Below are 10915 nucleotides of genomic sequence, written 5' to 3'. Positions count from 1 at the left end.
TTTCAAAGATTTTACATTATTGTATATCTTCATATTTCCAATATCAGCAAGCTGTTTTTGAGACAATGTTTTTATTTTCTATCATACATTCTATCTATCAATGTAAGTATTTTCTATCATACATGAGTAGTGTTTTTATTATCATTTATTCACATGCACTGTAAATTGTTAGAATCCAGTTGTGGTAATTTCGTCCATTTATTACATTTAATATAAAAGGGGTTGTAGAGAAACAGTAATGAAACGGAAGCATGAGTGCACTTGTGGGCGTGGAGAAAGTGGATATGAAGTCCAGAAATACAGACTGAGGCAGCTGTAGAGAAGCTGGTGTCATCCCTGCTACCCTGCAGTACAGAAGGACATACAGCTGAACAGAGAAAAGCACTGAAAACACAGTTCATCATGACCCACTCACTTGCTGTTACTCTTTGCCTCCTTTCAGGTAAGTACAGATCATTTTTTACATTTTACTTAATTTTCATGAGCTGTACTTTGACTCGTGCAAGTTTGAAAGCAGTTCACTAAAAACAGGTATAATCACAACCATCACAAACGTAATAAAATGTTATACTGTATCTGGACTTGTTTGTCGTCTAGTAGGAAATTGGTATTTCTTGAGCAATTGTTTTTGTCAATGACACACTTTCAATTAGTGAATTTATGAAGCATCATGCATAACCAGCTGTTAATAAATAACATTGTTTTACACTAATCAGTGTGTGCATTGTGTCCTCTTTTTCTTTTCAAAGTTAACTATTAGTACAGCTCGCTTGAGTTTATGAAACACACTTTAGCACATCTGAAAAGCTAACATTTAAAAAAGGATTAGACTTAAATGCCTGTCTTTTGGCTAATTAATCTTGAGCAGATTAAAATCTTTCTTAAAATGTATTATTTTTTCCAACATTATCAGGTTAAATAAAACTAGGCGTATGCAAACCAAATGATGTTAAAAAAACAATGATCATCTTTTATTCCTGCAGATTTCAAACCCAGGTTTCTTTGATAAGAACTTTGCAGAAAAACGACTCCTGAAAAACAAGTGTTTAATCCTTTAATTTTTAAATGAGAAGCTTAATTAAATAATAGATAATTGTTTACTAAATTATTCATTTTATTTTGAATGCCAGTTTTAAATCTTTATGACCTGCTTCCCAATATCATTGCTAACTCTGAAAAACACAACTAGAAAATCCCATAGCATGTGATTTTTATATTTTCAAGCATTTAAAAAGGTTAACTTTAGAACATCTGTTGTGATTTCTGTCACAAAGAGTTTCTCTCAAAAGAAAAAATACTAAATTTCACACATTTCAATGAATAGATATTTTGACTCCCAATCATTTTTTCAGATCAAGTACAAACAATAGGTTAGTGATTTTTTTAAAAAAGGGGAACTTTAAATTGTAGTCTTTGTTGCATTTTAATGCATCTCAGGAAAAAAATTAATTACAATAATATCTACATAACATAATTTGAATCACATTAAGCAAGTTTAATAAAACTATAGAAAAATAGCATTAGTTCATAGTACAATATTAGATCATTTGTAGGCTAGTCAAGTTCACAAATGATACCAAAACAGAATGATTAGTAAGGTGCTACAGAAACCGCAAAATAAATTCAAAATAAACAGACTAGTTCAGAGATAAACACTTCTGACATTTCAGACAAGTGCAGAATTTTAAATGCAGGTAAAATAACATATAATTAAAAAAATAATATAATATTAAATGGAAAACAATGAAGTTGAACATGTACACATATTGAACAATTTGAACACATCATTTGCATCTTAAAGACAAAACAGAAAGCAATTAAAAAGTCAAACAATTTAAGACTATATAGTTAAAATTAATTTAAATAAAAGCATGTCATGTTAACATTATATAATGTACTTTTAAGGTCCTGTCTCATTTTTAAAATATTATGCACACTTTTGGTCAACATTTTGGTCAACTTTGGTCAACGAGGCTGAAGTTGGCTTCTTATTTGCCAGCTTCTTATTTGCATTTTTCGTTCCCCCTTAAATGCTGCTGCTGTGATGTTATGTCGCCTTTCGCCTGTAGATGGCTCTGTACAGGCATTTTTAAATGTACTAATTCGGATGGATTACTGTACATATAATAATAATTATTAATAATTGCTTACACTTATATAGCGGTTTTCTGGACACTCCACTCAAAGCACTTTACAGGCAATGGGGAATCCCCTCAACCACCACCAATGTGCAGCATCCACCTGGATGATGCGACGGCAGCCATAGTGCGCCTGAACGCTCACCACACATCAGCTATCAGTGGGGAGGAGAACAGAGTAATGTAGTCAATTCATAGAGGGAGATTATTAGGAGGCCATGATTGGTAAAGGCCAATGGGAAATTTGGCCAGGACGTCGGGGTTACACCCCTACTCTTTTCGAGAAAAGACCCTCAGTAAAGGGGAATATGTAAGTAATAGTGACAGTGACTTGTATTTTTGTATGAAACACATTTCATTTTAAAAACTCACAATAACACAAACTAGCATGTTAGACAACAAGTAAATAAGACAAAGACAAAAAGTAAATTCACTGGCACTTTCTGCATGTTTACCACTAACTTGCCTTCTGATCATTAAAAGTCTCAAAATCTTGCATTTTAAAAGACATTTTAATACAGCAGATTTAAATGGGACATTAGGAACATGGCATATGAGAATATATTGTAATGCTCCTGGGGTTTGCAAATGGAAATGGGGTTCTGAATGAAAAAACATATTTTTTCAGTGATTATTACACTTCGGTATGACATATACTTCAATACCAGAATAAATAATCAAAAACTGTCCACAGGGGACATTCATACTTGTGATTATAGGAATGTTATTTATCATGTACCATGTGTCATATTCACTGAAAAAAGAAGCTTTTTCTTTTTTCACAGAATTGTCATTGCAATAAGCCTGTCTTGATCTAGGTTTTCTATATACTTATACAGTATATAGATCTAGATATTCTATATACATTTTGAACATGCCATGTTCAGAATGTCACAACTCTGAAATGCAAAATGCAACAGTGAAGTGTCATAATTAAAAATGTACATGATGAGTGATTTTGTTTCTTTCACAATTCACAACTTCACAATTAAGAGCTCTGTAGGACAAGAAACAAAAGATAGAGAAAACGTGAGCTTTTTAATGCAGAAACTAAAATGCAGTCTAAAAATGAAATGAAAATTTAGGACTTTAAAGTGTTAGAGATGTAAATAAATGTGAAAATACACAAATGCACATGAGCAAAAAGTTTTAGAAATGGAGCAGCTGTTACTTTATACTTTATATATTTTGTTAAAGCAAGTCAGTTTTTTGCAACACATCAAATACATATTTCCAAGAAAGTAACTTAGCCTTTGTCACAAATGGAACCACCAGATAAAAACATAAATATAGAAATCTAAAAATGTTGGTAGCAGGTAGCATGAACTGTCAGGTTGAGCTACATGTATATTTTGTTGCAGAGTTGCTGCAAGATGTTAACAGTGAAAACAGGTATTTAGAAATGACTAATTCCAAGAAGGAGATTTTCAGAATAATTATAAATCTAACAGGATAGAGAAAGAAAATAGGTAGATTGATCAGATTAGTATGCAAAGCCTTTTAGCAAAGAGGGTGTGAGACGAGTGACAAACCAGTATACTTTAGATCTTTTTTTCTGAACCAGAGAAAATCTGATCATGTTTCTCAATAACAAAAAAAACATTATTTTATATAGCACCTCAAAGCAATACAGTAGCTGTAAAAACAGTTATAAGGACCACAGATTACAAAGTTAATACATATAAGAAAGACAAGCAGTCAGAAGTGCTACCAAAATTAGAAAATGAAGCAGACACTAAATATCAGTCTTCTGAAAAGAAAGGTTAGATTTAAATGCACTCGGGGTGAGTGACTCTGAAATCACTGGGGATACAAATCCAGAGCTCTGGGGTGCAGCTAGTGAAGGCCCTGTCACCCACAGAATCTAGATCTTCTTGAGGACAGCTAGAAGACCAGAGTCAGATGAACAAAGATTGCAAGGTGGGGAGTAGACAGATAATAAGACAGATAGGTACTGAATGAGGATGAGGATTTTGAAGTTGACTCGAAACCTGATAGGAAGCCAGTGCAAGGACTCAAAGACAGGTGTAATGTGATTGCTTGCTTGCTACCTGATCAGGATTCTCAGATTGCTCAGTGTGGATTTAATTACCCCAGTGAACAGGATGTGCATTTATTAATTCTAGAAAAAGCCTTTCTTGGTTTCTCTAGTTCCCTTTAAATAAAACTAAACCAGTGTGATGTTTCCACAATGCAGAGTGCTACATGACCTGTATTTATGTATGTTATTTGTGATTTAAACAAATGAATACAAGCAGATTTTGAAGATTTAAGTGTAGGCAGTAGTTATTGCAGGAACATGATGAAGTTAACAGACTGAATGTTTACATAGATACTGAAATGAGGATTGTATTTTAGATTTTGTGCAGTTGCTAGCACTGAACAGTGTGTCGAATGCACGTAAATTGAAGGAATGGGCAAACACACAGTAGCTGATGCTGAGCCAGAGCCAGCATCTTAAGATGTTTATATTTAGAGTCAATTTGTTTAAATAATGAACTAGTTATGGATACTGATGTGCAAAAGAGGTGGAAAGGCTGTTTCCTGAAGCCAGCACTATAAAATAATTTATTCTTTATCCAGATTGAAATAATATCAATCTGTATATGGACTATGTTACTGGCTACATCAGTAAATGCATTAAAGACGTGGTTCCCAGGATTACTGTTCGCACATATCCAAATCAGAAACTGTGGATAAATGACAAGATACGCGCCAAACTTAAAGCTAGGACAGCTGCTTTCAATTCTGGCAATATGGATAGATACAAAAAATCCAGATACGACCTCAGGAAAGCTATCAAAATAGCTAAATACAACTACAGGGTTAAATTAGAGTCATATTATCATGGCTGCAGCACACAGAACATGTGGAGTGGTATACGCACCATTACAGACCACAAAACGCAACCCAGCTATATCGCACAACAGTCTGCCTCTCTTCTTGATGAGCTAAATTCATTCTACTCTATGCTCGGTTTGAGGTCAGTAACACAGATCTAGCCAGGAGGATTCCAGAAATCCAAGACGGAAATCCACTGATCATATCCAGAGCTCATGTGTGTAAAGTTTTTAAAAAGACCAATCCACACAAGGCTCCCGGCCCTGATACTATCCCTGGCCGTGTTCTGAAGGCATGTGCAGATCAGCTGGCAGATGACTTCTCCGACATATTCAATCTTTCTCTAGATCAGTCTATAGTTCCTTCCTGCTTTAAGAAAACCACCATTGTCCCTGTTCCTAAGAAACACAGAGTCAGTTGCCTGAATGACTACCACCCCGTTGCACTCACATCAGTTATCATGAAGTGCTTTGAGTAGTTGGTCAAAGCATACATCACCTCCTCACTGCCTGACACCCTAGGCCCACTGCAATTTGCGTATCACCACAGCAGGTCAACAGCAGGTCAACAGAAGATGCTATTGCCACTGCCCTCCGTACTGCCCTCTCACACCTGGATAAGAAAGGAACATTATGTGAGAATGCTGTTTATTGATTACAGATCAGCATTCAATACCATAGTGCCCTCAAAGCTTGTCATCAAGCTCCAGGACCTGGGACTGAATACCTCCCTTTGTTATTGGATCCTGGACTTCTTGACGGAATGTCAGCAGGTGGTGAGTGTGGGCACCAACATATCCTCTACCCTGACTCTAAACACTGGAGCCCACCAAGGCTGTGTGCTTAGCCCTGTCCTCTACTCCTTATTTACCTATGATTGTGTCGCCAGGCATAACTCAAATTCCATCATTAAGTTTGCGGACGATACAACAGTCATTGGCCTGATCACAGATGGTGAAGAGTCTGCATACAGGGAAGAGGTTGAAACCCTAGCATGCCAGGAGAACAACATCTCTCTGAACATCAGTAAGACTAAAGAGATGATTGTGGTATATACAGTACAGTAGGAAACATCAGGGAGGAGATCACATACCTATCTATCTCAATGGGACTGCAGCGGAGAGGATCAGCAGTTTTAAGTTCCTGGGAGTTAACATCACAGAGGATTTAACCTGGACCCACCACCAACATCGTGGTCAAAACAGTATGGCAGCGCCTATTCTTTCTCTGTAGGCATGCCAGAACATATCCAGGCCAGCTTCTACAGGTACACTATTGAGAGTATCCTGACTGGATGCATCACTCCCTGGTATGGGAACTGCTCCGCCCGGGATTGCAAAGTACTTTACTCATTACTGCCTGTGAGCCACCAAACATCCAGGATATCTACTTAGCTAAAAGTCTTAGGAAGTGCAGGTCCATTCTTAAGGACCCCAGTCATCCCAGTCACAAACTGTTTTCTCTCCTACCATCCAGTTAATGGTCAAAGTCAAACAGATTACGGAACAGCTTCAACCTCCAGACAATAAGACTGCTAAATAGCCAACCTGCAGCTCCTTTAGCAAATCACCCATAATGGCCACATGGAAATACAGTTTTCACTGTATTCTGCATACTGCACTACTTGGACATAATATTTCACATACACCCTGGACACATAGCAGCTCTATTTATATTGAGTTTTGTCTGAGTTTATTTTATTCAATTTCTATTACATTATTAGCTATTATTATGTAACCTTATTTTGTAACCTTAATTTTGTGATTTTTACACCCCGGTGAGCTCGTAGAAAAGAGATTTAATTGCCAGCAACTACTGCTGCATGCTCTATTGTTGTGCATTTGATAAATAAACTTTGATATATTATTTGATTGATTGAAGTGGAGCCTCAACATTTGCAGAGTCCTTGCACCTCCAGGGTACCCAGCACTAGGTGCTTTTTAGACCACTGTCAATACTTTATGCTAAAGTGTCCTTGAAACTACAAGTAGGCATTGTACATCTCCAGTATCAGGCACTCCCAAGATGCAGTACAGCTCTTGGCAGTCTCATGGGGAGTCTCACAGGGCCACCAGTCCCTTTACTGCCCTAACGCAAGTATCCAACTCAATCTTCTCTCAGACATGCCCCTATTCCCATCAACTCAGCACCAGGGGCAATTCTGGGTTTTGTTTGCAATGATCCAGACTAACACTATGTACAGAACAGAACATTTGCCTTTTACTATCAACAGAAGACCTAGGCCCAAATAAACAAGAAAACACTAAAGGCAGTTCTGATCTTCTAAGCATCCTTTGGGGCTCTTGTTTGAAGGCTCCTACACTGCAGTTCTATTAGGAGGTAGAGTCTTGGAAGACATACGGTTCTGTCACTGGTTTGATTCTATCTCTTTTTCATCTGTTCTTCTTGGATCACAGACATCAGTATAGATATTGGACCACAAGGTGTCCTTGTGCCAAATATCATACTGGGGAGAGGTGAAAACTACAGTACAGTATGTATCACAGATGTCAGAGCATTGATTACTCTTGGAGAGGTTTTAATTGGGTTAATCATAACATTCTATTGACAAGCGTAATTTATGTTATTTTAAATATGTTAAAAGAGTTAACTTTCTGACATTATGGGTTTCCTTAAGAATGGCACATCCTTGTTAAACAGACTTACACTGTATATAATAATCTACACACCAAGTATAGTAAAGCTCTAACTGTAATGTACAGTATATATAATTAAAATCAAACAAAAACAATTACAATTAAATATGGTAATATAGTATATATGGTATTTATGGTATATAATATGGAAAAAATACTGCCACATATCATTGGGAACTGCTAAGGGTGTGAAAAAAGTCAGTGATTTTTTTGCTTTATAAAAAAAATCAGAATCGGCCTTTGTAGTTAGCATAAACTTAATAGGTTCTCCCACTTCATGTAAGACAAAAAAAGCCAATAGCAATATGGTGATATCTGGAAGAGAGTCATTAAAGTTTCAGCATATTCAGCAGAAGCCCACAGGTAAATATATAACTGATTTTTGTGTATAATTATATCCGCGGTGGCTATTGTACACTTGAAAAGAACAATAACAATGTATTCGTTGTTTTTCAGATGAATGTGAATGTTCTTGAAAATAGCAGTTACAGTAATAAATGTAACATTTTATTTAACTGACAGCTCTGTGTGTTGTGAAGTCAGAAAAGAAGCTCACGGTAACTGGAGATGAGGATGGATCTGTCAGCATCAGCTGCACATATTCAGAGGGATATGAGAAAAATGCAAAGTACTTCTGTAAGGAGGAAAAAAAACTGCTGGGTACCAAGTGTGTTGATCTCATTAAAACAGAAGAGCACAACACACGGGTTACTAATGAGAGAGTCTCTCTGTATGATGACACTTCAGCAAGAATCTTCACTGTGACCATCAAAAGACTCTCACTGGATGATGCTGGGAAATACTTCTGTGGAGTGAAAAGAAGTATTGTCCGTGATATATACACTGAGGTGGACCTTCAGGTTAAAGAAGGTATGTGACCCAATAGACCAAGTCCGGACATGCTGGATGTTAGAACGTAGACATGTACAAGTAATTTACAAATAAGGCATTTATAAATAAATTAAATACAAGTTTAAATTTAGATTGATTTAAACTGTGCTGTTAAATATTATTTTACTTTCCAATAACATCTGATTGGAAAGTGTTACATTAATTAAACTAACTAAATTTAAAATAATTGAATTACAGTTTAATTGGAAATCTATTAAATTCTTTGCTGAAGATGGCAGTTCATGTAGAGGTGTTTGCACCAAAATAGGGTCAATGGATGGTACTAACATCAGCAAGAATATTGTATTGTCCCATATGAGAAATTTGCTTTGCAGAGAGGTAGATGACAAAACACAATACACAGTACATTTAACACATTAAGACACATTAAAAAATAAGAGACATACAGGTATGATGAAAAATACTTTTTCTTGGATTCAACAGCATACTAGTGCCTAAAAACAAATTAACTCTGTCTGCCACAAAATATCAAAGAAATATATTTTGTTGTTTTCAGAACAAAGTTATCAATATCATAAATCAGTTTCTCTCACTGGAAAAAGATGTCCAGTTTTTCTCATCTTTACCCCTTTGTCAAGTGTAATGAGTGTTTTGTTGTCTTTGGGTATTATGCAATTTTCACTCAAACTCGTTTTAACTTTGCCGTAGCTTCATCTTTGCCGGATCTTTGTGCTTCATTTGACACCGTTATTCATACAATCCTCCTCTAAACACTATATGCCTGCAGCTCTTAATAATTGGTGTGACTCCTGCCTTTCTGTTTAGATAAAGATCATAGTGATCATAGCAGTCTAAATGTTCAGCCTCCTGGTTATTTTGAAAAAATAATCACTAAAATAATCCTTATCACTATGATACATTGGTTTGGAAATTCTGGTTCAGAGGGAAGAATGCTTCCTACTGGTCCACTGACACATTTTCCATCCCAGTACTGAGCAGGGCCATCTTTCCTTAGATTCTGAGATCTGAGACCAGACTATTAAGATGGTGATTGCTATCACATAGAATTTAATTTTTATGGTGCATTAAATTGTATCAATGGGCAGGAAATGTATTTTTAAATCTATTTTATCACTGAACCAGGTACTGTGCACATGATTTCCCTATTTATATATTCTTAAAACAACTCTAATACATTTAGATAACATTGTCAGCATTTTCAATAAACATACAGCTTTTAACTGAAATAATGTCAGTAAGAAACATGCTTACTATGACATTACCCATCAAAACACAGCACATCCGAAGGGAATGAGCTGCATTATAAAAGCTGTGTAGTAATTGCAGTATTATACACTGGGATAAAAAAGTAAATGTGACAAATGTATTAATTTTTGTTACAAATTTTACCATGGGTAGTTGGTTAGTGTATGTAAATTAGTTCTACAGTTAGATCTCTGGGAGTTTTCTGACAGAAAATTATGTTGTTTTTCAGCATTACAAATTATAGTAAGTAAAAAATCATTAAAAGTCATAATTGTGATTAGGATTGTTTGCATGTTCTGAAGTAGTATTTTTGCTGTAAAAAGTAGTTAATATGTCTATGCTCTAAATTTTCTTTAATTGACAGTTCTGGGTTCTGTGAAGTCAGCAGAAAAGCTCAGCGTGATTGCGGATGAAGGTGGACCTGTCAGCATCAGCTGCATATATTCTCAGGGATATGAGACAAATGCTAAGTATTTCTGCAAAGAGGAAAAAAAAGTGCTGAGTACCAAGTGTGTTGATCTAATTAAAACTGATCAGCACAACACCCGGTATACTGATGGAAGATTCTCTCTGTTTGACAACACTTCGGCAAGAGTCTTCACTGTTACTATCATGGGAGTGACACTGGAGGATGCTGGGAAATACTTCTGTGGAGTGAAAAGAATTATTATCAGTGATAAATACACTGAGGTGGAGCTACGTGTCAAACAAGGTATGTACTGTAACTAGAAATGATAAAGTCTTGAAATAGGTTAGTAAAGAGACAGGATAAGACAGGATATTTTGAAGACTGCAACTGAAGTTGATTAATACCTGTGGGTGTTCAAGATTTAGGTACAAGTAGCTAATGACACCATTTCCGTAATTTGGGACATTTTGTACACTGTTTTGAGGGCACTAACAATATGCTTGTAAGGTGTCAGTACTGAGAAGTAATTTGAGCTTTTGACCAGTAAGTAGAATATTGTGGACTTAAATCATGGGTAGGCCACAGCTTTTGCATTTTGGAGCAATGTAATTCCATTATTTCCCTAAAATTAAATAGCTTTATGTATAAATGGATACAAACAGTAGTTGTCTTGATATGTATAAGTGTCAGACAAATTAATTTAGAAAACATTAGTAGAATAATGATGACTGAATTGGTTTGTAACAGTATTAC

At 35.8% G+C, this 10915-nt stretch overlaps 1 protein-coding gene across 2 annotated transcripts in view; it reads left to right on the top strand.

The window, feature by feature from the left end:
• The first annotated feature begins 283 nt into the window (after window positions 1–283).
• The window catches only part of LOC148650241 (polymeric immunoglobulin receptor-like), a 52337-nt gene continuing 41705 nt past the window's right edge, over window positions 284–10915 (top strand). For both annotated transcript variants that reach the window (XM_088603840.1, XM_088603839.1), the window contains exons 1-3: window positions 284–442; window positions 8158–8505; window positions 10118–10465. In XM_088603840.1, coding sequence (XP_088459966.1) covers window positions 403–442; window positions 8158–8505; window positions 10118–10465 — 736 coding nt within the window. In that variant the 5' untranslated portion in view covers window positions 284–402. The remainder of the gene's footprint in view (window positions 443–8157; window positions 8506–10117; window positions 10466–10915) is intronic.

Source organism: Lepisosteus platostomus, chromosome 13 (assembly GCF_059453375.1).
Source record: "Lepisosteus platostomus isolate fLepPlt1 chromosome 13, fLepPlt1.hap1, whole genome shotgun sequence".
Classification (NCBI taxonomy): domain Eukaryota; kingdom Metazoa; phylum Chordata; class Actinopteri; order Semionotiformes; family Lepisosteidae; genus Lepisosteus; species Lepisosteus platostomus.
This window is presented reverse-complemented; position numbering and strand designations above follow the sequence as displayed.